This window comes from Mustela nivalis, assembly GCF_964662115.1.
Source record: "Mustela nivalis genome assembly, chromosome: 10".
NCBI classification, from domain to species: Eukaryota; Metazoa; Chordata; class Mammalia; order Carnivora; family Mustelidae; genus Mustela; species Mustela nivalis.
In genome coordinates this window covers 18,405,903-18,433,261 of record NC_139029.1, presented here as the reverse complement: position 1 = coordinate 18,433,261, position 27,359 = coordinate 18,405,903, and the positions used below count along the sequence as shown (strand labels likewise).

General features: G+C 54.7%; 1 protein-coding gene across 2 annotated transcripts; it reads left to right on the top strand.

Annotated features, from left to right (window-relative positions):
* Window positions 1–237: 237 nt before the first annotated feature.
* Window positions 238–27,118, top strand: CRYBG2 (crystallin beta-gamma domain containing 2). 2 transcript variants are annotated; one of them, XM_082684729.1, is made up of 22 exons: window positions 238–264; window positions 2,556–2,625; window positions 4,157–4,848; window positions 9,262–11,890; window positions 12,338–12,385; window positions 12,494–12,606; window positions 12,770–12,899; window positions 14,792–14,931; window positions 15,718–15,844; window positions 16,087–16,122; window positions 16,447–16,583; window positions 16,742–16,868; window positions 17,164–17,303; window positions 17,401–17,527; window positions 17,745–17,777; window positions 17,872–17,984; window positions 22,080–22,209; window positions 23,698–23,837; window positions 24,199–24,322; window positions 25,333–25,491; window positions 26,669–26,828; window positions 26,924–27,118. In XM_082684729.1, the coding sequence occupies exons 4-22, from the start codon at window positions 9,317–9,319 to the stop codon at window positions 27,010–27,012; spliced, it is 4,647 nt and encodes a 1,548-aa protein (XP_082540855.1). In that variant the 5' UTR covers window positions 238–264; window positions 2,556–2,625; window positions 4,157–4,848; window positions 9,262–9,316; the 3' UTR covers window positions 27,013–27,118. The 2 variants fall into 2 exon arrangements, with proteins under 2 accessions (XP_082540855.1, XP_082540856.1); XM_082684730.1 differs by lacking the exons at window positions 238–264; window positions 2,556–2,625; window positions 4,157–4,848 and adding an exon at window positions 9,022–9,131.
* Window positions 27,119–27,359: the final 241 nt, after the last annotated feature.

Genomic DNA, 27,359 nt, shown 5'->3' with positions numbered 1-27,359 from the left:
AACAGACTGCGGGCGGGGCCCCTGTTTGTTCAAGGGGGCGGGCCGGAGAAGGCGTTTCTCTGCGGAGGAGCGGAGAGGAGCGGATCCGGGTGGCCCCCGTGGCCCCAGAGGGCTGTAGTGCCAGGGAGCCCGGGGCCTTGCCCTTGCCATGGCCGAGCTGGACGCGGGGCTGGGGGCGCTTTTGGCCCGCGGCTTGGCCAGGCTAGGGCTGCGGAGGGAGCGCCGGGGGAAGCGGACCCGGGAAGAGGCCAGAGCCCGGGATAGGTGAGGGGGATGGGGGAGGTCTGCAGGGGCACCCCTGGGCTCTAGGGGTGTGTGCGTATGTGTGTGTTAGAGGGTAGTGAGTGTTCAAATAAGCGTGTACGAGTGTCTGAGAGCATAAAAATATACGTGACAGTGTACTACGATTTTGGATATATGACTGTGAATATGGTTTTTATTTTATTTTATTTTATTTTTAAATTTTTTTTCTAAAGATTTTATTTATTCATTTGAAAGGCAGAGATTACAAGTAGGCAGAGAGGCAGGCAGAGAGAGAGAGGAGGAAGCAGGCTCCCCGCTGAGTAGAGAGCCCGATGCGGGGCTCGATCTCCGGACTCTGAGAACATGACCTGAGCCGAAGGCAGAGGCTTTAACCCACTGAGCCACCCAGGTGCCCCTGTGAATATGGTTTTTAGATACAACCTGCGCTCTTTGAAACTTTAAAACAACTTTTGCAATTCCTGAAGTCAGGCGGCGGGAGGGGGGATGACTTCTTCTCCGGAGACAGTTTAAAGGCAAACGTAGGCTCCCCCCCCCCAACCCCCCCCCCCCCCGCCGCTGTGGACTTTGTCACATCCTAGGCCAGCTTCCCTCTCGTCTTCATTCCCTTTGTCATGAGCGTGACAGGCCCCTGAGGTGTCGCAGACCGCGCTACGTTTGCCCTCAGATGGCACGATTTCCCCTGTCGCCCCAGACTGTAGTAACAATAAATCTTTATTTGCCACTTGCTTCTTGCCTTACGTGGGTTATCTCATTTAAATCCTCACAGCAGCGCTATGAGGCAAGTGTAGTTCGTGTGATTCAGATGTGGAAATGGAGGTTCAGAGAGGTGAAGTCACCTGCGCAGTCACACTGCTGGGAGGAGGTGGGGCTAGGTTATGAGCTTAAGCAGTCTGACTCCAGGGCCCATATCCTGAAGCACTGGGCTGCTCTGTTGCCGGGAGAGATTCCCGGACTGCAAGCCGGTGGTGGGGGGCTGGGCAGAGCTCCGTCCTAACCCCAGCTGCCGCTGGCTTGGTCCCCTTGAACATACTGCTTCCTCTCTCTGAGCCCATTTGCTGGTAGCCACCGTCGGAGTGGAAGGAAAAAGGCTCTGCGTGGCAAAGCTGAATGGCCGGGAGGGGGAGAGTGAAGAGGACCCCAGTGGCTCAGAGGCCCCGTATCGGAAAAGAGCATGGAATGTGCTCGCATGGAATGTGCTCGCAGGCACTGGGGTGTTGTGTCTCTAGGTAGTTACCAGGCAATTTGTTCTGATCTTATCATGACACGGCTGTCTTTAGCAGCTGTGGGAGGGGTGGGGTACCTGAGCACCAGGCGCAGAGGGAGAGGAGGGGTTTGTGCTGTTCTCTCACCCCAAAGAGAAAGGGGGAGGGGAGGGCCTAGCCACCCTGGAAAGCCTGGAAGCCTGGGTGCCCCAGGGGGTACCCACACCCTATCACTGCCCTGCCCACCCCAGCAGGGAGACACGCCCTCTCCCATTACCTGGTCTGGCAAGAACCTGCCCTATAGGGCCCAGGTGGCATGGCCCCTCCCTTTCCGCACTCGAGAGGAGGCAGTGTTGGCCTGCTGGTGAGTCAGGGGTTGGGAGGACAGGGGAGAGACTGCGCATGCTCAGGGGCCAGCCTGATGATACAGCCCGAGCGTGTGCCTTTGGACGCGGTTCTCACCAGATGTGGGAGTGGGACTTCAGCACTAAGGAACAGGCCTCTCTGATCCCTGCTGATTGCCCGGGATTGGAGGCGGGGTGCACGGGGGAGACGGTCAAGGCACTTCCCCATCTTGCCCCCATTAGTGCCATGATGTCCAACCAGCCTTTGGAATGGGATGGTCCTAGTGTCCTAACTCCAAGGCTCACCAGCTGTGTGAGTCACTTCATCTTTCTAGGCCTCAGTTTCCTCATCTGAAAAATAGGGGCATAATATCCACCTTCTAGGATTATTTTGAGGCTCAAAGGAGATCACGTAAGCACCATATCTAAGGCTTAGCCTGGCCCCCAGAGGGCCTCAGTGCATGGCAAGCTTTTGAACTATGAGACGCTATACTTTTTCTATATTCTGATTCTACTGTAGACCTAGTCCCCACTCTTGTCCCAAACTCATCTGTCTGTCCTCTCATTTGGGGAGTAGACAGCTGGGGGAGGGAGCAGAGGGGAGGCTGCTGTGTAGACCTTGCCCCACTCCTAAGGTTTCAGAAGCTCAGCCTGCCTATGCGCCCTGGGGAGGGCCCCAGGGTCCAGTCTGAGCGTGGGAGGGGGGAAAGGCTACTTCACTCTCTTTCCTGTGCTTCCTTCCTAGGCCCTGGGGTGGCCGGAGCTGCCCTGACCTGGCCCAGGACCTGGGCAGCACCAGCAATGTCAGTTTTAAGGTAAGAGAGAATCCCAAGAGGTGGGAAAGGAGTGGGGTCAGAAGCTCTGGGAGGGGCCGGGCTGGCCCTGAGAACCCTGACTTACAAGTCAGGCACCTGGAGTTCTCTAATCCTCTGCCACTGATTCACTGTGTGACCCTGCGCAGATCACTCCCCACATCAGTTTCTCTATCTGCAAAATGGGGACAATAATGCTGCTCAGAGTTGTGAGAAAGAAAGCCATAGATGTAGAACATCCAGCAAGGGTCTAGATGTTCTGGAAGCCTGAGCTTCCTAATGCTCAGGCCCTTTGGGAAGCCTGGAGGGCCAGTACCTGTACCCAGGAGCCCCCTTTCTACACTCCCTTGTCTCCTCTCTGGCCTCTTTTCCCCAATTCCTGACTTGCAACCCCAGGGGCAAAGCTGGGCTGGTGGTTTAACCTTCTGGGCACAGTTCCCCGTCTTCAGTGGACCTGAGGCATGGCTCGAGCAGTGACAGGGTGCCCTCTCTTTGGAGGAGCAGAAGGCCTCCTCGAGGTGGCTCAGCAGCCGTATGTCTGTGGTCTAGAATACCATTCGTAATCACTCACATTTAATTGAGTACTCATTAGGTGCTGGTTACTCTGCATGGCTTATCTCATTCAGTCTTCACAGCACTCCCAGGAAGCAGGTACTGTTATTATCATACCCATTTTACACACAGGGACACTGAGATTGTGGCTAGGAAGTAGCTGATCTGTGATTTGAGCCTGGATTGCCTGGCTCCAGGCCCCCACATTAAGTCACGGTGCCCTCCTGTCTCTTGAGGTATTTAGCCCCTGGGGAGCAAGAGGCTGTACCTATTTCTCAAATGAGTAAATTGAGGTATTTGGGATCAAGGGCCCATGCAGAGAGGACTTTTGGCCCCAAACTTGGCTCCTCTGTTGCCAAGTACACAAGCCTGCTCCTGAGAATTCGTGGTTTGGGGAGCAGCGTCCATATGGGCCCGGGATCGCTGGCCCTCTCCCCTCCCTCCCACGGCCAGGCTGGGCCCCAAGGGAAGATAGTAGATGGAAGTTACTCACTTTCGGGGGAACCCTCTTCCCCGACTCCCTTATGGCCCAGGTACATCTCTATGCCCAGGTGCCTCCTCCCGGATGTGCTTAGCAATCTCAGGCTGTGAGGGTCCCAGGGATAGGGGAGGCATCTAAAAGCTCTCTGAAAGCTTGCAGGGGGCCGAGGCTCTAGACACTCATATCGTGCACATGCACGCAGCCTCTGATCCCCAAAGAAGCTGCTGCTAAAGGGCCAGAGGCCTGTGGATGCTTGGGAAGGTGGCAGTTGGCCTGAGAGTAGGGCTGTCACTGAGTGACTTTGGTCAAGTCAGTGTCCTCTCGGGGCCTCACTTCCCTCATAGGCAGAATGGGAGGGCGTGAGTGAAATACTGAGCGGCTTCCCAGAGCTCTGCCCTTTTGTCCAGTTCTCGTGCCGAGGAGGACCGTCCAGCATGTTGAGGGGCGCTGGGAGGGTAAGGAGAAGTGCTGTCACCAGTCGCCTGCCTCTCCTTTCCCTAGGCCCAATCCCACAGCTGCTCAGAATGGGACCTTCGGACAGGGAGCCGTGGTTCCTGGCTTTGGAGGAGACGACACAGCTCAGGGGAGCCCCATCAACCCCTGGGGCGCCTGCAGAGGCCAGCCGTGGGCAGTGCCTCTGACCTGGCCAACTACGCCTCCGTGGGACTGGAGAGCCCCTCATGCCCGGCACTAGCTCCTGGATGTGTGGAGCAAGGGACCCCAGGCTGCACTTGTCTGCAACCTCCGTACCCTACCCCAGGGGTTCCTGTGAGGCCTGAGCCACCTGGCAACCTGGGAAACCTGCTGCCCCGCCCAGCACCCTTCCCCACAGGAGAGGGGGCAAAGGGCGAGCCTGTCACACCGGGGCCAGTCCTGCCCGATCCAGCCCAGACCCTACACAAGTGTCCCTCTGCCAGGAGGACCCGCTACCACATCGCTATCACCCTCCAGGGCCACAGGCGGGCACCTGGGGAGGAGGGTGGAGAGCCTAAACCTGCCCAACCAGCTCTCCACCCCTGCGGCCCTGAGGAATCCAGGGGCTGGCAGGAGCCTCCCCAGGGGCCCCGCCCCATCACGGGGTGCCTGACAGACCAGCCCCAGGAGCCCCGGCTGAGAGCCCCACCGCATCAGGAGGTCACAGCCCAGCAGCAGGAGCACCAGGCCCGCTGGACGCCAGGCTCCCCACACGGACGGTGAGTAGACATCAGGCCCCACATGGGGCGATGACGGGAGGGGAAACTGGCCTGGCTGCCCACTTTTGGGTCTCTGCCTGGTGTCTGGGCTTTTCCAAACCAAGGCCCATTCATTTGGCTCACCAGGCACAAGCTAACTTCTGCCCACTCAGCTCTCCCTCCTCTCCCTCCCCTCACCCACAGGCCACCTTGGGGGAACTGTTGCTGCTCTTCCCTGTCTGCCCGAGGAGAGACAGAGCTTGTCATGGAGGGGTTGGGGAGAGTGACCTTCTCCTCAGTGATACCCCACCACAGACTCAGTCTAGGAATAGGTGCCCAGCCAAAGTGCTGGGTGTCCTGGGACCAGCAGTTTAACCTCTCTGGGCCTTGAGTTGTTGAGTAGATTTGGTAGCTGGAGGTGAGGAAGGAGGAGGTGGTCACAGGACGTGCTTTGAACTCCAGGGAGCTGGGCCACCCAAATAGCAGGAATGCTTATCATTAATGCGGCAGTCGCAGCGATAATGACCCCACCTGGCTCTGGGGTGGCGACCTCGGGAACAGGCACGAGGTTCCCAATCCTTGGTGTTTATTTGCATTGAAATGACTCCCCTGGATCTGCCTCATAGGCCCAAAGGGGGAAGTATGGGCCCCCTGAAACTCACTGAGGAGGGGTGATGTCTCGAGGGTCACCAGGAAGGGGCACTGGGGCTCAAATAGGGCTCTGAAAAGTTCCTAATGATGATGGTGGTGTCTGTTATTTATGGCTTTTTTTTTTTTTAATTTATTTATTTGGCAGAGAGAGAGATGGGCACAAGCAGGGGGAGTGGCAAGCAGAGGGAGAAGGAGAAGCAGGCTCCCTGCTGACTAGGGACCACCCCCCACCCCCATGCAATACAGGACTTGATCCCAGGACCCCGGGATCATGATATGAGCCAAAGGCAGACACTGAATTGACCAAGCCACCCAGATGCCCCATAGCTTGTTTTCTAAGCTTAATTCTTATTTTTAAAATTTTACTGTTTTAAAAGATTTATTTATCTTTGGGCATTCTAGCATTCTAGAATAGAGAGAGCATTCTAGCATAGGAGGGAGTGGGAGAGGGTGAAAGAGAGAGAGACTCTCAAGCAGACTTCCTACTGGGCACAGAGCTTGAGCCCATGACCCTGAGATCATGACCTGAGTCAAAACCAAGAGTCAGACACTTAACCGACTATACCACCTAGATGCCCCGTAAGCATAATTCTTTTAAATCCTCAGAAAGCCCCATGAAGCGGGACTAATCTTATTGACTGCCTTCACCGCAATAGGGAAACTAAGGCTCAGGGAAATCATATCACTTGCCCAAAGTCATGTAGAAAGTGAAGGGGTCGGAACTTGAACCTGGGTGCCTGTGCTTTAACCACTGCTTCCACCTGCCTCTCCCAGAGGACTTGCTGGCCTTATGCCGTCCATGCAGGGTTGACTGGTTGCTGTACAGGGTTTTCAGTGACCCCATGGAAGTGGGTTTGGCAGCATCAGAAGCGCCCAGGCCCCTGAGCAGGAGTCAGGGTAACTTGTCCTGTGGTAAGGGAGGGGGAGAGATGGGACCCTGGGTGGCCCAGCTCAGGCACCCCAGCTGGGAGAGAAGGACTTGGGAGAGAGGGAAGGTACGTGGAGGAGGCAAGCCTTAGAGAGGAGAAGGAAGAAGCAGCAGGTTTAGCTGAGGGGACTAGGGCTCTCCCTGCCACTCCCTGGCTATTTTGGGACCAGGTAGCTAATGACAGACTCTGGTTGGAGGCTAGGGGCTCACTTAGAGAAGCAGGAAGCCGACCTCTGGGGATACCAGACCTCTGTGACCCCTTTCTGGGGGAAGCATTCCCTGGCAGATGTTGGGGTAGGGGCAGGGAGGTGGGACACAGTCGGGGCGGCATGCGGGGCTGTGTAAGACATATATGCATTCATGTGTGGCTGTGTTGAGTGTAGGCAGATTTCCCGAGCAGGGAGGAGGGCTGTGAGTTGACCGTGTGTATTGTGAACATGGGCACATGTCACTGTGTCTGTGTGTTTGTGTGTGTGTGTGTGTGTGTGTGTGTGTGTGTGTCTGATGCATGTGTCCACTGTGTCTCTGAGTGTGTGTAACGCTGTGTGTCTGACCGTGTCTGTCTGTGTAAGTGTGTAGGTCTGTTTTTGTGCCCGTGGGACCCGGTGGGTCTGTGCTGGTGTCTGTCTGGGTGTCGGTATGTGTCTGTGTGACGCAGCATGCGTTTGTGGGCCTGTGGACTGGTTTGGCCTAGTTTGGGGGTGACTCACAGGTAAGCGGGGAGAACCCAGGACTTGTTCGGTTAGACCAGGCTCTTTCCCACACTCCCCCCGCCCCCTCCTCAGCCTCTCCCTTTCCCGGCCCCACACACCTTGTTTGGAGGTCACAGTCAGCCTGCCAACAGATCCATTTCTGGTCTGGGGCCCTGAAGAAGAGAGGGCTCTGGGGCTGAAGACTTCTGCTAGCCTCGGAGGCATCCTGGGCCATGGGAGTGTGTTGTGTCTTCAGAGCAAGGATGAAAGGGGGCAGCTATGGGCAGGTAGATTCCAGCACAGTTAGAAGAACACTCTAGCAGTCATGACTGTCCAGGGATAGGACAGATGTCCTATCAGATGCTGTCAGATGGTGACCTCTGTATCCCCAGAAGTGTGCAAGCAGAAGCCAATGACCACATGTTTATGGAATGAGTGACTGTCCCGGCTGTTGTTCAGGGGCTGGGCTGGCTTGAGAAAGGCGTGGAATTTTGATTGCTGGGAGGTCATTTACAGTATCTGATCTGATGACCAATGGCTTCCTTTGAAGCTGTTCTCCTGTTGCTTTGCCAAAACCGATGTGGTTCTTGTTTTTACGTCCGGTTCTTTGGACCGCAGACTCCTAGAACACCGCCTTTGGGTGAACCAAACCAGGGCCCAGCACATCACCTAACACAATTAGCCCTGAATGAATGAATGAATGAATGAATGAATGAGTCAATCAATCAATCAGTGACTTAGAACCCAGGCTCGGCTACTTAATAGCCTCAGGGGCAGGGAATCTCAGGGAAATCCTAGTTATTATTGCAGAAGTAAAGAGGAAACTCAGTGGGGTGCTCAATGAGAAGGTAGGAATCCCAACAAGAAGGCCATGGTTGTGTTGGAAGAAAAGGGGCTCCTTAGTGAGGATGGGAGAGGGTCATGGCCTCAGGCAAAGGTCCCTGATCTAGGGCCTCAGATGTCTGGCTGTGCCCTGCTCTCAGGAATTCTGGTCTGGGAAAAGGTCTGGGATTCATGTCAGCTCCCTCCCTTCCCCAATATGCCACTCAGACCCTATCATAGCTCCCAAGGTTCCTGGAGTCAAGTCAGGCTTCCCTGGGCCTCAGCCCCTTTCATCTCTGTTCCTCATAAAACCTGAGTCATTGCTAGGGCCACAGAGCAGGATCAAAGTTCTGGGTTCCACTGGCTTCTCAGGCGAGAAGAAGATAGAGATGGGGGAGGGAAGTTGGGGGTAGGGGTGCATTTCTGGTCTTAGCTTCCCTTAAAATGGCCTGGGGGCTGCCTCTTGGGTCCTTGGGATCTGAGAATAGGATTGTCCTGGTCAGCACAGCCTGGAAGTGGGAGTGGGGGCTGGGTGATCCCTCCAGGACTACTGTGACCCCCCTTAAAAGTAAATCTCTAAACCACAGAGCTTGGTTCACCAGATACTTATATTAGGGAGTTTAGTATGGTGGTCAAGTGCTTAGGGTTGGGTTCAAGTCTTGCCTCTGCCACTGTGTGATTCTGGGTAAGTTTCTTAACCTCTCTGAGCCTTCTTTGTCCTCATCTGCAAAATGGGAATGTTTGTTTATAATTGATTCTTTGAGGTATCAAACGCATGGGATTCTTTTAAAGATTCAGAAGGACAATGACTATTAAGCAGTTAGCAAGGTGCCTGGCCCATGAAGCTTGAAGGGGAGAAGTGGCTGTGGCCCAAGGTCATCCAGTTAGTAAATGACAGGGTCAGGGGAAACTTAGCTTTGCCAGAGGCTGTAGCCCATCTTTCCTTTCCTTCCTTTATCATGGCCAGGAACAGGGTCAGAACAGTTGCCTGGTTTTCTAGTTTTTGGTTTCCGGAGGGCTAGATCCAGGGCTCCTTGGGTAGAGTCACAACCCCACCCATATGCTTTTTTGCTCTCTCCCTTCTCTCTCCTTCCAGGCTCAGGCCTCAGCTTCACCCCTTGAAGGACCCTGGCATTGGGGATCATCTGAAAGTGGGGAGATGGTGGGAAAGCTGGGAGTATCACGCCCATTTTACAGATGAAGAAACAAAGGTCCAAAAAGTCCAATGGGTTGCCTGGGGTGACCAAGCCTGAGCTTGGCAGGGGTCGTTACTCTGCACTGCCGAGAGCCACCCTCATCACCCCCTGACCCTGTCTCTCTTCTTCCCGGCACCATCTGCAGGGAGCTGGAGCACAGTGAGCCAAGGACACCTCAAGACAGGTCGCCGGGGCCCAACATGGAGGAGGCAGGTGGGCCCCTGGCTCAGGCTGAGACTCCCGTGGTAAGCACCACGCTGACATGGCGGCGGCCGCCCCCTGCCCACGAAGAAATGAGACACCGTTTTCATAAGGTGTCCCTGGTGTCGGGGGCGCAGATAGAAGACCCCCGGGAGGAGGTGTTTGAGCACAGCCACTGTCGAGAGGAAGTCAATGGCTTTGTGACACGGGAAGAAACGACTATAAATTACCAGGGACCCCGGGATGGGGCCGGCTCCAAGAGCTGTCAGAGCCACGGGCCCATCTTTTCCAAGAAGTACACACTACTCCCCAAGGAGAAAAGGCGAGTGGGAAGGCTGAAGGAGGCTATAGACCAGGGTGATGGCAGCCCCCCCGAGCCCAGGACTAAGCCACCACACCTGGGAGCCATGGCCAGGAATGAGATTTTGGTGCCCCTGCCTGGGCCCCGTGAACCAAGCCCCCACCCAGGTGTAAGTCTCATCAGTGGGAGCCCCCGGAGCCTCGAAGAGCGTCGGGTGACACGCACCGTGCAGACCACCGTGGTGGTGGGAGGGCACACGGAGCGACGGGTGAACAGCTCTGTGACCGTGGGGCCGGTGCTGTCGGGCGAGGCCCCGCCGAGGGGCCGCAAAGTTGTTCGTACTGTGCGGGCAGTGGTGGTGAGTCCCGAGGCCGAGGGCTCACCCAGCCTCAGCCAAGCCCGGGAGCTGCTAAGTAGTCTTGTGCCTGCTGAGCGTAGCCCTGCCGCCAGCCGGCTTCCCAGGCCTACGGCTGTTGTGCCAAGGAGTCCGGGTCTGGGCAGTGCAGGGGGCACAGGCTTAGGGCAGCTGCCTGAGACAGGGACAGCAGAGCCAAAGGACAAAGCTGCTCTGGTCCCTGTGGGCATTCCAGAGGATGTCCACCCACCTTGGAACCAGGATGTCCCTGCAGCTCACCCAGACCAAGACCAGAGCAGAGCCCCTGATGCCAGAGCCCATGAGGTCCCAAGGGATCAGGGAGCCTCCAGGCTCCCCCAGCCCCCTCTCCAGATTTCCCAGGGCCAGGCACTGTCACCTTCCTCTCCTAGACGCCAGACCCCTACCCCCTCCCTGGACCCAGTCTGCCCCTCGGAGCAGCCTGTGGTGCCCACTCACCCCAGGACCCAGCTCACTGTCAAGTCCAGGGGACCCCAGGCACTACACTCTGTGAAAAGGGAAGGGCTCACGGATCCCTCTGCTGTCCCCATCCTGCCCAAGGTGAAGAGTGAGGTGGCTGTTACAGTCCCTGGACAGCCTCTTGCTCCATCCTCTACAAGAAGGAAGGCTGTCCCCAGCTCAGGAGGGCTTTCTGCTCCCTCCTCCCCACCGAATAAGTTTGTTGAAGACTCTAAAAATGTCCCTAACTTCTCCCTTACCCAGGAAGAGGTAGCGCAGGGCCTTGGGGTCCATGCCGACCCATCCCTCGCCCAGAAAGAGGTTGTACAGGGTCCTGGTGTTCCTGCTGCCTCAACCCCCAAGCCCGCCCAGGTTGTCCAAGCCCCAGAAGGCAGCCTTCGCACCCAAAAAGAGGTTGTCCACGGTACTAAAGACAGTCTTGCTTCTTCTCTCAGTAAGGACGAGGCTGTTCGAGGCCTGACTGCTTCCTCTTTCCCATCCCCCCAAAAGGATGAGGTTGTTGAGGGCTCCGAGGTGAGTCCCACCTCATCTCCCACCCAGAAAGAGGTTGTCCAGGATCCCAGTGCTTCTGCTACCCCATTTTCCACCCAGAAGGGGATTATCCCGGATGCTGTTGTTCTCCCTGCCCCCTCCTCATGGGGCGAGGTGTCCCCCAGCTCTGGAGCCCCTCCTGCCCTGGTGCTGATGGTAGCAGAGGCCAGCCCGGAGTCCCAGCTTGTCCCTGACTCTACTGAGGGCGAGATGGTCCCAGAGACATCCCTGGAGGAGGTGGCCCTGGCTGCCGACCTAGAGATTTTCCTGGATACGCTGCGGAGCATGGAGCCCCCTGAGATCCTCCGCACTCATCGGCTGCCACGAGCCCCCCGCTCCTCCTACCTGGCCATGTACGCTACGCTGCCCGCCATCGAGGAGGACCAGCCTGGACCATGGGTGCTGGGACCCAGCCTCCAGGAGGCACCCACACTAGAAGGGAAAGAGGAGGAAGAGGAAGAGGAGGAGGAGGAAGAACCAGAGAATCCCTACCTGAGCGACGATGAGAAGCTCCAGCGCAGGCAGGAGAAAGCTGGGCCCAGGCCCTCCTGGGACTCTCGCCCTGTGAGGCCCCCCCAGGTCTCTCGTTCTCCTCTGGAGATGATGAAGAAACATGTGGCAGATGCCAAGGGTGTCCCCTCAGCGCTGGGGCCAGACTGGCCAGCAGGGAGCAGGCCCACTTCCCGTCTCGGAGGCAGCCTTCTCTTCGGTGGGCTGGTGGCTGCCCCCCAGGAGGGCCCCGCCTCAGAACCACTGGGTACAAAACTATCTGCCCTGCCGCCCCACGGGACGCCGGGACTCAGGAAAGTGCCAGGACAGCTGCCCCTGCTCTGCAGCGAAAGGTCACCGTTGGAGAAGCCTGCTTGTGCCTGGCCTCCGGAGGGTTGGGTAAGTGAGGCCTTGGATGAGCAAGGTGGTGGGAGCAGGGGGGACAGCTGGACTCACCTGGGGCAGGGTTTGAATGGTATCAGGACCAGGACACTGGGAAGAGAGTCTCGAGAAGCCAGAGCCTTGAGTCTGATGTCTGGTTTAGTGTGATCTTATACAAGCGACATTCTTCTGGGCCTCAGTTTCCCTATTCACACAGCAGAAGGCTTGCACTCTGGAGCTCAAAGGGCTTGGTGGCTCTGATCTCTTGGAAGCTGGGGGAAAGGAGTGATAGGCACCCACACCCCTGGGATGGGGTGATGAGCTCCCTGGAGGTTGGTGACATCCTCTGTGGACCAGTGGAGTGGAGGCCAGTAGGGAACATGTGGGATCCTTGGAATGACAGATTATGGGGAGGCAGTAAGGAGGCCACACCATAAGACTTTTTATCACCTCCCTCCATGCCAGAGCCCAGCATTAAAGACCCAGGGCAAGTTGAACATCAGACCTGGAAAGGTAAGGGGGGAACGCCATGTGGGGGTGGGTGGGGGGAAGGCTGTGGCGGGCAGCAGGGGGCCAGGATCTGGGGATGGGGCCTGAGGATTCCCTCTGTGTCCTCTCTAGATGATCCTCTTCTCAGAGCCTGGCTGCCAAGGCAGCCGCAGGGAGGTCTGGGAAGACATCGCCGACACTTCCGGATGGGCCCACGTGGCCTCCGTAAGGGTAGTTCGAGGCTGGTGAGTGCAGACTGCCAGGACGAGGCAGGGGGCTGCTTGTGGACCTGGAGGATGCCAGGGTGGTGAGATGTGCCTAGGCCAACCTGGCTGAAACCCCTTCAGCCACCCTGCTTTGTGGCTACACCCTCTCCCTGCCGGTGACCCTGGGTCTCTGTGCCTACAGCTGGGTGCTCTACGAAGAGCCCGAGTTCCAGGGCCAGAAGCTGGTCGTGGCTGAAGGAATGGTGGATTTAGGAGCTCCGGAGTCTGTGTGGAGCACTCAAGGCATCGGTTCCCTGAGGCGAGTTGTCCGGGTGAGTGGCTGGGAGTGGACACCAGATGCTGCCCCGTCTTCCCCAGACCCCAGCCCTTGAGGATGGGGACAGCCTCAGGTGCCTGGAGTTGGAATAGCCAGGAGAGCTCACATGGTTGAGGAGCCTGAAGGGAGCTCACTATGGACTCGCCTGTAGAGTCCTGATCTCAGAGCTCCACCTGGGGAAGAAAGGAGTTCTGGGGTGCTTGACCTGCCTTGGGGAGGCAGGAGGCAGACAGAGGCCAAGTCCCAGCTTGGGAAAGCAGCCTGGGGAAATTGGAGCTGGCTTGAAGGGTCTCGTGAGAGCAACAGAAACGTTGGGAGTGGCTGCAGGAGCCAGCCCCCCTGCCCTGGGCTTGGGATCTCAGGCCCAAGGTCAGATCCAGGGTGCCACGGATGTTTGTTCATTTGCTCACAGATGCTGGTTAATGTCTGCTGTGTACCAGGCACCATGCCAGGCAGCGGGTGAGCGGGGAAGACCTGCTCTCTGCCCTGTCAGACTCATGGTCAAGCTAGGGTATGAGGGTGGGACCTGAGGCAGGAAAGCCATATAATCAGATTAGGGATTCATAAACATCCCTCTGGCTGTGGGGAGGAGAAATCTGGGACTCAGGAAGACCAGGCAGGGCTGTGATTTCCAGGTGAGGGGCACCTCTGAATTTGGAGGGAGAAATGCGTGGTTTGAACAGGCCCAGTCAATATTATAGTTCCATATCTGTAAAGTGGGGGAAAAAACAAAATAATTTTTGTAACACAGATGTACAGACTACCGAAATTAAGCTTGACAAAACTGTCTTGGCCAGTAGGGAGACACAGAAGAGAAAGCCCAACCCTAAAAGCAGGGCCTATCACACTTTTTTTTTTTTTTTTTTTTAAATTAAAGCATGAGCACCTCCAAGACAGAGCTGTTGCAATCCTCCCAGTAAGAGGGCGAGAGCGGACGAGTCTTAACCAGGGCAGTGGCCCAGCTATGCAAAGGAGGAGATGGTTTTGAAAGCCTCTCCAGAAACACACAAATGTTTGTGGACGATTTATTGTGAGCTTCTCACAATAAACGCATCTTCATGTAGGAGGTAATGAGGTAGAAGAGAAAAAAATGAGAGCTTTGAAGTCGGGCGGACCTGGTTTCATTTCATTCATTCAGCGTGGACTGGGCTCCTCATGTGTGCCAGGCACGTGGGAGGGGTTGGTTGCAACATTGAACACACACTCCATAGGTCTGTTCTGTGCTCTGCTACGTCCGGGCTGGGTGCCCGCAGGCAGGCCGCCCAACTGCACGGATCCTCACTTTCCTAGCCTGTGAGTGAAGTAAGAGCGCCCACTGGGAGGGCCGGCTGAGATGGAGTAGGACATGCCCTTTCCATGGTGCCTTGCCCTCAGCAGATGCTTCATAAGCGTTTGCTGAGGGAGCGAGGGAATGAAATGGTCTTAGCGGGAAAGAAACACCCAGAATGCAGAGAGCATCCGCTGCTGCCTGGGATGAGATGCAGGTAGAAGACAGTGTGGACTAGAGCAGGAATGGTTTACAAAGGAAGAGCCGAAGTTAGACCTCAGGTGACAGCTGTCCATTCCCCTTCTCTCTGGGTTGGATTTTCAGGCTACCCAGAAACAAGGTGAATGGCATGGCACTTGGCAGGCTCCCACTGGGAACTTTGGTCACAGGTACCAAAGGTTCAGTGCCAAAGAGAGGGCTTTGGTCTCAGGCTTGTCTGGCCAACCTTGCAGAGAACACCCCAGTCACCCTCCTGGCTTCTGTGGAGATGGCCACGGAGGTCTCCCAGAAGCGCCCTGGGACTCTGGCTGGACAGGCTTGGGGAAAGCTGTTAGGGGCGGGGTGGGGGGACGTCTCTGAGGGGGGCTATTTACATACCCTTTTCCACCTCTGTCTTGCAGGACTATGTTACCCCAGAGATCATCTTGTACTCTGAGGAGGGCCTCCAGGGGGAGCAAGTGAAGCTAATGGATGCCTTGGAGGACTCCCAGGGCCTGGACAGGCCCCTGCAGGTGGCATCCGCCACTGTCTCTGCAGGACTGTGAGTCTGGGCAATTCTGGAATCCCTTCCTTTAACATTCATTGTGCAGCGTGCTGTGGACACAGAGCTGATAGGACACACTCCTTCCCTCGGGCAGTACTTTACTGGAGGGGACAGGCAAGTAAGAAGGCGGTGGTGATCAGAATTCTGGGATGGGGGAGCACAGAAAAGCACCAAACCAGTCTGAAGTCAGAGAAGCCTTCCTGGAGGAAGAGACATCTCAGCTGGGATGAGTGGGCCACAGGAGAATCTTAGCATAAGGAGAGCAGGGCAGGAGGGATTGCCCTCGTTTTGTTCACCACTGTCTCCCTGATGCCTGAAGCAGGGGCTGGCATGGGGTAGATTCCCCTAAATATTTGTTAATTGTGTGGGGAAGAGTATATCTAGCAGAAGGAATAGCACCTGCAAAGGCCCAGACGCGAGAGAACTAAGCCTCGAAAGTTCAGTCTGGCCCAAGAAAGCAGAAGGTGAGATGTGAGGAGTCAGGAAGGGAGACATAGCAAAGAGCCTCTGTGCAGCTGGACTATATTGTGGGGCTAATAGGGAACTACTGGGGGTCCCTAAGCAGGTATGTGTGCTAGAAAGAACTCTCCAGCTGTGTGAAATTAGCGCCAGGCCAGAGGAAGGGGGCAGATGGAGTGGCTACTGCAAGAGATTATGGAGGTCTGAACTGTCCTTCCGCATCGTCTTGATGGGGGCTTCTTCCCCCCTCTCAACCTTTCCCCCATCACCAATCTGTGTCCCTGGGTCTCTGGGGTACAGCTGTCTCTCTTCCTCTCCCCCCAGGTGGCTGCTCTACCCCAAGCCCTACTTTGAAGACACTCCCTGCATCCTGGAGCCTGGAGAGTACCTCACCTCAGAGGCCTGGGGTGCCTTGGACTCTACGGTGGGCTCCTTGAAGCCCATGAGACTGGTAAGGAGCAAGTGGTCACAAGTTACCTTGCCCTGCAGGTTGTGGGGAAGAGGCAGGGCCTGGGGGTCTCCTGCTAAGAATGGGATTGAGGAGAGGGGGAATTAGCCCAACAGCTGGGACAGAGGGAAGACAGGGGGTTGGCCATTCTTAGGGATCTCAGGACCAAGTAAATCCTGGGTTACCCGTCCTCCCTCTTCTTCCTCTACCTCTGGTTTGGTGTCTAAGCTCTGTCTCCTCTGCAGGGCTGCCCAAATGTGGAGAAGCCAGGGGAGCCCAAGGTAAGAGTCTGGGCTGCAGGGTCGAAGAGGGCCTTTGGGTGGGGTGTGTGGGATTTGCGGGTGGCTAACACAGCCTGGACCGGAAGACAGGGGAGGAGAGTGCGGGGGAACGGAAGCTGGGTTTGGGAAGGTGGAATCTTAAGGGCTCGCTGGAAACTGGCTTTTGATGTAAGAAGCAGGTCAGAGGTCAGAGAAAAGAAACAGGAGTTACCTAAGAGAATGGAGCTCAGTGAGAGTGGGAGGACTTAGCTCTGGGCTAACTAAGGCAGGGCCTCCCTGGCTGGCTGGCTCCCCAGCGCCCTCACACCACCCGCTTTTCCCCAGGTTGTGGTTTACGAAGCCACAGGCTTTCAGGGCCAGAGCTGGGAAGTGAGCAGAGACATCTACAACCTTCAGCAGCCAGAGGACAGCCAGAGCCCCCACCTGGCCTCTGTGGGGTCCCTGCGGGTTCTTGGGGGCTGGTGAGGACTCAGAACCTTTCCTCCTCTTCATCCTCCCCTCTGGCCTCTACAGTGGGGCCTGGGGAATGGCCCCGTCTGCGTAGGGGAGGGGGGCAGCTGTCTTACACAGCCATGGGCCTTCCATGACCAAGTCTGTTTGTCCCTCCGCCTTCCCCCAGCTGGGTGGGCTACCAGAAGGCAGGCTTCCGGGGCCACCAGTACCTGCTGGAGGAGGGGGAATATGCTGATTGGTCACACTGGGGAGGCTATGATGAGGCGCTGACCTCCCTGCGGGTCATTCGGACGGTAAGCAAGAACAACTGGGCCATCTCTCTGCCTGTGGCCACAGCCAGGTGCCCCCCACCCTCGCCCCCAGTACAGTCTGTTGAAGGAAGAGTTTGTGCCATCTTTCCCAGTTCTCCAGAGCGCCTGGAAGTGTTCCCTGAGGTCTAGTAGCCTCTTGCCTTTCTGCTGTTTTTTTCCCAAGCCATACTGATCGCCTCACTCCAAAATCCCCTGGTGGGCTGCGTCCCCGAGGTCTGGGCACTCCTGGGGGTTTCCGTGGGTGGGCAGGAGAGATCTGACTATCCCTGGGGCCCAGGACTTTGAGGACCCGGCCGTGGTGCTGTTTGAGGCCATGGATTTCGAGGGGCATGGAGTGGAGGTGAGAGAGGCATTGCCGGACGTGGAGCTGGCGCGACACGGCCCCCACACGCAGGCCATCCACGTGCTCAGCGGCGTGTGAGTGACCCGGGCTCTGGGAGCGCTGCGGGCCAGGATCGGGTCCCGCGGAGGAGCCGACCCCGCCCCGCTGACCCGCGCCCCGCCCTCCCTGCAGGTGGGTGGCCTATGAGAAGGTGGGCTTCTCCGGGGAGCAGTACGTGCTGGAGAAGGGCGTGTACCGCAACTGCGACGACTGGGGCGCCGGCAACAGCGCCCTCGCCTCGCTGCAGCCGGTCCTGCAGGTGCGAGCCAGCCGCGCTGGGCGGGGCCCTGGGGGCGGGGACTTGGGTCTTGGGGAGGAGCCCACTGCTGGGGGGCGGGGCTGGAAGGGGTGGGCTTGGAGCGCGGGGCGGGGCCTCTGGAACGGGGGAGCTACCCGAGAGCTGTGAAAAGGGTCGGGAAACTGAGGCTAGAGGCTGGTACCCTCCCTAAGTCTCGAAACTTTGGGCCCTCCTTTAGGTCGGCGAGCACAATCTGCACTTTGTCTCAAAGGTAAGGAGCTGGTGGGGGCCATGTCTCCTCTTCCCATTCTCTCTGTCCCACTCCATCGCCCTCCATTCTCCTCTCTTCGTGTCTCTGCCTGCAGATTCAGCTTTTCTCCGGCCCCGACTTCCTGGGCGACCACATCTCCTTCGAGGATGACCAGGCCTCCCTGCCCGCCTCCTTCCAGGCCCAGTCCTGCCGAGTCCACGGGGGCAGGTGAGGACATGGGGAGAGGGTAGAAGTGGGGCCCACTTGCCCAGAGCACTTAACTCAGCTTGGAAATCCAGGCTGTAGGAGGGTCTTTCTGTGAAATGATTTTTCCTCCTCGAGATTAGCTATTCTGTCCCGAATCATTCAATCTTAAAGCAAAATAAAGTTTTGGGTTTTTTTTTTTTTTTAAGATTTTGTTTATTTATTTGACAGAGAGAGAGAGAGAGAGTCACCAGAGAGAGGGGGAAGCAGGCTCCCTGCTGACCCGCTGAGCGGAGAGCCTGATGCGGGGCTCAATCCCAGGACCCTGAGATTATGACCTGAGCCAAAGGCAGAGGCTTAACCCACTGAGCCATCCAGGCGCCCCAAAGCAAAATAAAGTTTTAATGGAAAACATAAAACTTGTAGATAGTATAGCATAAAGAACCCCAATCTTGTTTCATCTATCTCTCTGCCTTTTTTTTTTTTTTTAGTGGAACATTTTAAAATCCCCCGACCCAACATAAAATTGCACAAGCAAATACTTAAATATATATCTCTAAAAAAAAAGGACCTTCCCGGGGCGCCTGGGTGGCTCAGTGGGTTAAAGCCTCTGCCTTCAGTTTGGGTCATGATCCCAGGGTCCTGGGATCAAGACCCACATCAGGCTCTCTGCTCAGCAGGGAGCCTGCTTCCCCCACTTTCTCTCTCTGCCTGCCTCTCTGCCTACTTCTGATCTGTCAAATAAATAAATAAATAAAATCTTAAAAAAAAATAAAAGGACCTTTCTTGGGACACCTGGGTGGCTCAGAGTGTTAAAGCCTCTGTCTTCAGCTCAGGTCATGATCCCAGGGTCCTGGGATCGAGCCCCACATCAGGCCCCCCACCCCCCTGCCTACTTGTGATCTATGTAAAAAAAAAAAAATAAATAAAATCTTTTCTTAAAAAAAAAAGGACCCTCCCCAACCCACACAGCCACAATTTATTATCACATCTAATAAAATTAACAGTAGTTTGTTAATATTACCTAATGTCCAGTCCATGTTCAGATTTCTCCCACTGTCTTTAAAAAAATGCCTTTGTGAAATGGGTTTGTTTTTCTCAGGATTCAAACAAGGTCCACACACTGCTTTTGGTCAATTTGATCTTTAATTTATAGTGGTTCTCTCCTTTCTTTTTGTTTTATACCATTTATTTGTTTAAAGAAACCCAATAAGGGGTGCCTGGGTGACTCGGTTGGTTAAGCCACAGACTCTTGGTTTTGGCTCACGTCATGATCTCAGGGTGGTGAGAGAGAGAGCCCCACGAGCCCAGTATCTGGTTCCATGCTGGGGATGGAGCCTACTTGAGATTCTCTCTCTTCTTCTGCATCCCTCCTTCTCTTAAAAAAAAAAAAAAAAAAAAAAAGGAAAGAAAGAAAAGATAAGAAAACCAATAATTTGCCCTGTAAGTTTCCCTTCTTCTGAATTTGGCTTATTGCTTCCTTCTGGTGCCTTTTTCCCCTTTGTGTCCCGTATTTCCTATAAACTGGTAGGCCTGGACGCTTGATGAGGGTAAGGGTGTTTTGTTCCGTTGACAAGAAGACTGTATAGGTGGTACCTTGTACTTACTGCATTATGTCAGGCACATGCCTGGTTGTCCCACTTTTAATGATAATAAGATCTCTACATTGCGGGTACCTAGGTGGCTCAGTGGGTTAAGCCTCTGCCTTCGGCTCAGGTTTTGGTCTCAGCGGGAAGCCTGCTTTCCCTTTTCTCTCTGCCTGCCTCTCTGCCTACTTGTGATCTCTCTCTCTCTGTCAAATAAATAAATAAAATCTTAAAAAAATAATAAAATCTTAAAAAAAATCTCTACATTGTAAGATTTGCCATGTAAAAAAATAAGATTTGCCATTTCTCTCTCATGTAGTGGTTTTATTATCCACTGATGATAATTGCCTAGGTCACAAAATGATGATTTTAAGATTTTTGGTATTTCTTCTACATGTGTTAGCTGGAATACATCTATAAAGAGCATTCCCCTTTCAACTATTTGTTTACCCAAAATAGTTTATACAAAAAAGGCAGTTTGATCCTTTGCCAAGGATCAATTTCTCTTGACCAATTTTCAGAATAATTTCTGGATTGGTGCCCTAGCAACCTCCAGAGCTGACTAGGGAAATATTTTTTTTAAAGTATTGTTATGAACTCATGGATTTATATGTAATTGAAATGCCTCCATCCACTGGAGTAACTAATTCTCTTGTGTGCCCTAATCATTCTGTCTTTGGCAGTTGGGAGCCCCTTCAAATTGTCTGCTTTTGATATGACTCCAGCAGTTTTTTTATAACTTCCTTGTTTTTCTGGTACAATAAGATGCTCCAGGATAATTTTGTACATTTCTGCCTTAAACTTGAAATCAGTTATCTACCAAGGGATTCCAATTCCAGTGGTATTTATATGGAACCCAATAATACGAATATTACTACTAACTGTGAAAAGCATTGAATGCTGTTTGAGGTTTCTCTGTGGTTCTTTTTGTCCTCAGGACATTCACCAACATCCCACTTCAAAATATCGTTGTTAAGACATTTCAAATAATACTTCTCGTGTGTGTGGTTATGCCATACTGGTATATGCTCAGGTTCCTTAATTTAATTTATTTAAATTTTTGGAATACTTTACATTTCTACCTATTTTTTTTAATTAAATAAAAAATTACAGTGTCCCTTTCTTAGCTTGGGCTGCTACAACAAAATATCATATTCTGGAAGACTTAAATAACGAGAATTTATTTTCTCACAGTTCTGGAGACGGGGAAGTGGGAGGTCAAGGTGCAGGCCCATTCTCAGCTCTTTGGGGAGGGCTCACTTCCTAGCTAGCAAAGAGCTGATTTGTTCCTATGTTCCCATGTGGTGGAGAAAGTGCTCCTGTGTCTTCCTTTCCTTTTTTTTTTTTTTTTAAAGATTTTATTTATTTATTTGACAGAGAGAGATCACAAGTAGGCAGGGAGGCAGACAGAGGGAGAGGGGGAAGCAGGCTCCCCACTGAGCAGAGAGCCCGACTCGGGGCTTGATCCCAGGACCCTGAGACCATGACCTGAGCTGAAGGCAGAGGCTCAACCCACTGAGCCACCCAGGTGCCCCTCCCCCTATTTTCTTACACAAAAAGATGTATACTCCAACCTGGCGAATATACTAGAGACCACGGAATCGTACACTTGAAAGAACGAATTTTATGCTATGCGGGTTCTATCACAGTTTTTCAAAAGGGAAGCATGCTACAGACACTGTTCTGCCCTTGTTTGTTTTCCCTTAACAGTGTGGAGATCTCTTTATATCCCTTTAAGAGCTCGTCCTCATTCCTTTTCACTGTTCTGTTATTATACTCTACATTCTTAGTGGGCTTTTGTTTTGTTTTATTTTTTGGTGGGCTTTTTCGGGGTGCAGAATAGCAGTTTATTAAGGCATGGGGACAGGACCTGTGGGTAGAGAAAGCTGCTGATCTATATTCTTAGTTTAATTGACTGTCCCCTCTTGATGGGCCTGTGGGCTGCCTCCCCACGGCCACGGCCAACAGCGCTGCACAAAGAATTTTGTGCAGGTGCCATCTCAGGTTTTTAAAGGTTTCAAGATTGCAAGAAATGGGATTGCTGAGTGACTGTACATAGAGCTTTGCTTCGTGTTGCCTGATTTTCCTCCCTAGAGGCCGTGCGATTTTATGCAGTCATTTCTGAAGTCTTTTTGTTTTTTTTTAAAGATTATTTATTTATTTATTTATTTATTTGACAGACAGAGATCACTAGTAGGCAGAGCAGCAGGCAGAGAGAAAGGGAGAAGCAGCCTCCCCTCTGAGCAGAGAGCCCTATGCGGGGCTAGATCCCAGGACACTGAGATCATGACCTGAGCCGAAGGCAAGGGTTTAACCCCCTGAGCCACCCAGGTGCTCCATTATTTCTGAAGTCTTGACTTCAGTCTCTTGCTGCAGGGCCTGAACACCCTTGGCCTCTCATGAGCTTGGGGGCGTGGGGGTCACAATCAAGTCTGCCTCTACTCTGCTGCATGTCAGAGGGTCTGGCAGGCCAAGTACAGGATGGGCCAAGCTCAGATACCTACTCACATCCCCCGTTCTTCCCCTTCCCCAGCTGGATCCTGTTTGATGAGAAGAACTTCGAGGGTGACCAGCACATTCTCTCCGAGGGCGAATTCCCTACTCTCACGGCCATGGGCTGCCTAGCCTCCACAGTCCTGGGCTCTCTCCAGAAGGTACCCCTGGTGAGTCACCTTGTCTGGGTCCAGGCAGCCCCTGAGGCAGCGGGGGCTGCTGGGTGCCAAGTCTCTTCTCACTGTGGGTGAGGTTGCCAGAGCTTGGAGCCAGTCTTCGTCAGAACTGCCCAGGTTCCCCTGAGCCTCTGGCTTCAAAGGTAGTTTCCCTCACTAGAGATTTATGGAGGGCCCACCATGATAGGTCCTGGGGACGCTGAAATGAATCAGACCCAACCCTGCCTTCCTGGAACCCACAGCCATACTGACATAAAGAAGATTGCAGAGTGGTGTGTCCAGATCTAGAGGTGGTGTGGGGACAGGAGGGAGCAGCACTCGGGTGGGCTGGGGGCAGGGCCTGGAGTGCAGACTGGGGGTTCTGTGCAGGGAGGCCTACGGAGAGCCTGTTCTGCTGTGTGGGGAGGGTCGGTGGGTGGGGACGAGGCAGTAGGGCTGCTGCTCCCGTAGGCAGGAACAAATGATGATGTTCTGGACCAGGGAGGAGGTGGACGGATGTGGCCCATCCACAGTAAGGAACCGGAGTCTGGAGGATAGGGTGGGCTGGCCGTGGCAGCACCGCGGAAGCTGACCGCGGAGCACAGACTGGCTCCATGCAGCGTTTAACAGGCTTCCCCGGCACTAAGGCATTTAACCCCGTGAGGTTCGTTACTGCCATTATCTCCCTTCTCCAGATGTGCATCTGAGGCACAGGGAGGTCATGCAACTTGCTCCAGGCCACAAAGGTGGTAACAGGCAGAGCCGAGTTCTCCCAGAGGCAGCCCAGCTGCTGAGTCCAAGCTCCGCAAATATACACCGGGTTCTGAAGGCAGACAGATGTGGTTCTGAAGCCCAGCTCTAGGGACTTGAGCAAGGGGTTTAATCTTCTCCAAACTCAGTTTCCCTTCTTCTTTTTTTTTTTTTTTAATTATTTATTTATTTGACAGACAGAGATCACAAGTAGGCAGAGAGGCAGACAGAGAGAGAGGAAGGGAAACAGGCCCAGGTCCCAGGACCCTGGGATCATGACCTGAGCTGAAGCAGAGGCTTTAACCCACTGAGCCACCCAGGCACCCCGCTCAGTTTCCCTTCTGTTAAGCAGGGATGATAATATTAGCACCTACCTTAGAGAAATGTCGAAAAGTTGTAAAGAAATCAGGGAAAGCACGTAGTGCAGAATCCAGCCAGTGGTTAAGCCCTAAACACGTGAGAATTGCTGTAATTACTGCTGTCATCACTGTCCTTAGAGTGGCATTCACTGGCACTGGGATGAGATTTGAGGGGGCGGTGGGGTTCCAGTCTGGCACCTGCTGCATCTGAGAGTCTGCGGGACACCCTGCCGCCAGTGTCCGGGAGTCCAGGGCCCTGTGGGGCGGAGCTCAGGAGGGAAGAGGGCCTGAAATGCGGATCTGGGAATTGGAGTATCTGGAATTGGGGGCCAAGGCAGGGGCCGGGGCTCTCTCGGCCTCAGCCCTTCTCCATGCCCCCACCCCCCGGCCCCAGTACTTTTCAGAGCCTTCCATTTTCCTGTATGGACTGGAGTGCTTCGAGGGGAAGGAGATTGAGCTGGACAGGGAGGTGCGCAGCCTACAAGCCGAGGGCTTCAACAACCACGTGCTGTCCGTGCGGATCAGCGGGGGCATGTGAGTGTGTTGAGGGGGGCTCAAGGGTGGGGGCTGCCGGGGAGTGAGGGCTGGGTTTCTGGCCTCTTGTCCCCTCCCTCTTCCCTTCCACTCCCCACCCCACAGCCAGGAGGGAGGGAGTGGGGTAGTGGGAGGAGGGCCTTGGACCCCCAGCCTGGATCCTCTAGGACCCTCCTTTGTCCTGCAAACCCCAAATCTACTTCCCGGCACCCCCTCCCCACACTTGGGACCCTAATACCAGGCAGAGAAGCCTCAGTGTGAGAGGAAAGGAGGTAGAGAATGTTCTGACATCTGTGCCTCCTCCTCTGTCTGTCTGTCTGTCTGTCTTCCTCTCTGCATCTCCGGCACCTGTGGGGCCCAGCTGGGTGCTGTGTGAGCACAGTGACTTCCGGGGCCGCCAGTGGTTGGTGGGCAGCTGCGAGATCACCAACTGGCTGACGTACAGCGGGACGCAGAGGGTGGGCTCCCTCTACCCCATCAGGCAGGTCAGTAGCACGTCGGCTCACACGTGCCCGTGCCGCTCTGTCGCGCCATGCCCTTCCCATGTTGCCCAAACTCAGCACTGGGGTACTTCTGTCACAATTTTGCCACATCGTTGTGCCTCTTCAAACATTATCTACTCAGTATTTTTTTCTAAACTGACTCACTTTTTGTTTTCCCTTTATCCTCCTTCTAAAGAGTGATACCCATAAAATCATGGGTGTGATGTGTGTGTGTGTAGGATTTTTCTTTCATTGGCATTATAATAAATGCATTACTGTTAAATTTTTAGCAGTACATTTATCCACTTAGGACTAAAAATCTCAGGTGCAGAGATTGCTTACAAACAAACAGAAAATCTTAGGAAAGAAATAAAATGGGGATAACATATGTGATGGAGTTGTCTTAAGGACTGAAAATAAATAATGTTTGCAAAGCCCTTAGAAGGGTACTCGTGTGGGTAAGCATTCAGCACCCGTTAGGTGCGGTTCTTCTGTTAGTGCCGTCACCACAATTCAGGACCCCTGGCTGATCTGTGGCAGAGCCTGGTCTGATGTGTGACAACCAGGTGTCCGCCCCACCATGGCTCTTCAGCCCAGTGTGTGTGTGCATGTCCATGTGCCTACCTGCGTCTGTCCTGTTAGCAAACATGGGGTGTGGAGTCGGCTGGGGGGTGGTGGGCTGTGTGTGCATGGCTGTGTGTGTTGTGTGTCCGTGTGTTTGTGGCTGCTGCAAACCTCTGCCCAACCACGGGGACCTGGGGCGTCTCTGCCAACATGTCCCCGAGCACGTGGCCGCAGGTGTCTGTGGTCACGGGTGTGTACCTCGGCTGCCCCTCTGATACCCATGTGTGAGAGAAGAAGGGGCTTAGAAGGAGGGGTTCTGGCAGGGAGGAGGGACTAGAGGGCTGGGGATCCTTGCGGCTCCCCAGCTGAGGGTGTCAGGGGCCCAGCTGGGAGCAGCCCTGCTGGGGGGGGCTCTCACTCTCAGCTTCTCCGCACCCCACCCCCCCCAGCGCCGGGTTTATTTTCGCCTCTGGAATGCCGCCCTGAGGGGATTTCTGGCAGTGCCAGACCACGTAGAGGACATGAAGGCGGGCCGTGTGGTGGTCTCCGAGCCTCAAGCGGGAGGCAGCTGCGTCTGGTACTACGAGGATGGGCTACTGAAGAACCAGGTACCAGCTGAGGGGCTGGGAAGGGGACCCTAGAGCCCCAGGCCCTCGAAGGCTCCTTGTGTGGGGAAGTCCCAGCCGGTGGGGACCTGCCATCGGGCCAGAAAGACAGAGAGAGACACACACACCTGCCAGGACCCTGGGGAGGGGGAGACGGCAGGCTCTGCTCCCCTGGGCCGTTTGGGCTCTTCTCTGAGCCTCCGTTCCCCATCTGCAAAACAAGAGTGTAGAACCAGACACTTCTAAGGGGACTCCCAGCTCTGATATCCTGGGACAGAACTTGGATCCTATTAATAAAGATAGATTCACTCCGCAAACATTTCCCGAGCACCTACTATGAGCTAGGGGCCCGGAATAGAAATGACTCCTGCCTTCCAGAACTGACATCGTAGTGGGGAGAGACCGAAACCATTTAAATGAGTAAAACATCTCCATACGTTGGGGGGCAAGAGGTGCACTAGGGGAAAAAGAAATGAACGGGGGCTGGGAAGTGGCTGTAGCTCTGACAAGAGAGGGCCTTTCCAAGAAGGCAGCATGTGAGGTAGGCTGCCATGTCGGTGTCCGCAGGAAGCGCTCTCCTGGCAGAGGAAACAGCAGCAGCAAGGCCCTGAGGTGGGAACCCGCCTTGCAACAGGACCAGCCAGCTCACATCATGGGAGGGCTAGGGAGGGAAGTAGCAAGGTTATAGGGCTCTGGGTCTTTGTAGGCCACTGAAGGAGTTGCGCCTTTTATTTGAAACAAGAGAGAACCTGTGGCAGGTGCTGTGGTAAGCCCTTCACACGAATGCCTTGTACGATCCTCAGAGGGCACAATGAGGCAGGTCTTGCCATACTCTCCATTTTATAGATGAGGAAACTAGAGCACAGAGAAGTTAAGTAACAGGCCGAAAGTCACACAGACAATAGTAGGTGAAAGCTTGTCTTATGCCAAGTCTTATGCTTTGGGAGTCAGTCATGAGAGGCTTCCTGGAGGAGCCATTTTTCCAGACCTTTCACGGTTTTTCACATTGAAGGCTTGCAGCAGCCAGCGTGCAGAGATTCCCATCCCCAGGGAACCCAGTGCTCAGAAGGATTAAGAGATTGACCCAGGGTCACAGTCTGTGAGAGCCAGGATTCAAAGCCGGGTGTGTGCTAAGGGTATGGGGTTTGGCGGAGTCACTGATGACTTCCTGGGGCCTCAGGTGGCCCCAACCATGAGCCTGCAGGTGATCGGGCCTCCCAGCACGGGCTCCAAGGCGGTGCTGTGGGCTGAGAGCCGCCTCCCCCGCCAGACCTGGAGCATCAGCGAATCGGGCCACATCTGCAGCCAGATGTTTGAAGGGCGGATCCTAGATGTGAAGGGTAAGGGGGCCGGTATGTGGGAGAAGGCACCTGAGGGGAGCTGTGGCCACTGGGGTCCAAAGAAGCATCTCCCCATATCTCCCTCCTTCTGCCAGGTGGCCGGGGCTACGACCGGGACCACGCGGTGCTGTGGGAGCTGGCCAAGGACCGGGCGTCCCAGATCTGGACCGTGCATGTACTCTGACCGCCTCCCGTTCCCCAGCCCTGGAGGCTTTCCATGGGATGAAATATTTTTTGTAGATTTTGTTGTTGTTGTTGTTGTTGTTGTAACATAAGCTGTTTTCTAATATGCTCCCAGGTATCTTCATCTTTGTGCACCTTGATATTTGGGGCTGGGGTGAGGATTTGTTCACCTGCCTCCTTTCCCACGTGTGTGCCCTACTTCTTTCCTCCCAGCCCTGGTTCCATGGCTCAGGTGTAAGGCCTCCCTCGGCCACCAGAGGGGGCCCTGGGCCCAGACGAACTGTGAGAGTGTTCACCTGACCTCAGAGATCTCACAGGCTGCTGAGGGTTGCAACAGGGAGGGTGATA

Coding starts and splice junctions, on each gene's coding strand:
- CRYBG2 (XM_082684730.1), top strand. Junction 12,900..14,791: donor CCCTGAGGCGAGTTGTCCGG/GTGAGTGGCTGG, acceptor TCTGTCTTGCAG/GACTATGTTACCCCAGAGAT. Junction 26,829..26,923: donor GCGGATCCTAGATGTGAAGG/GTAAGGGGGCCG, acceptor TCCTTCTGCCAG/GTGGCCGGGGCTACGACCGG.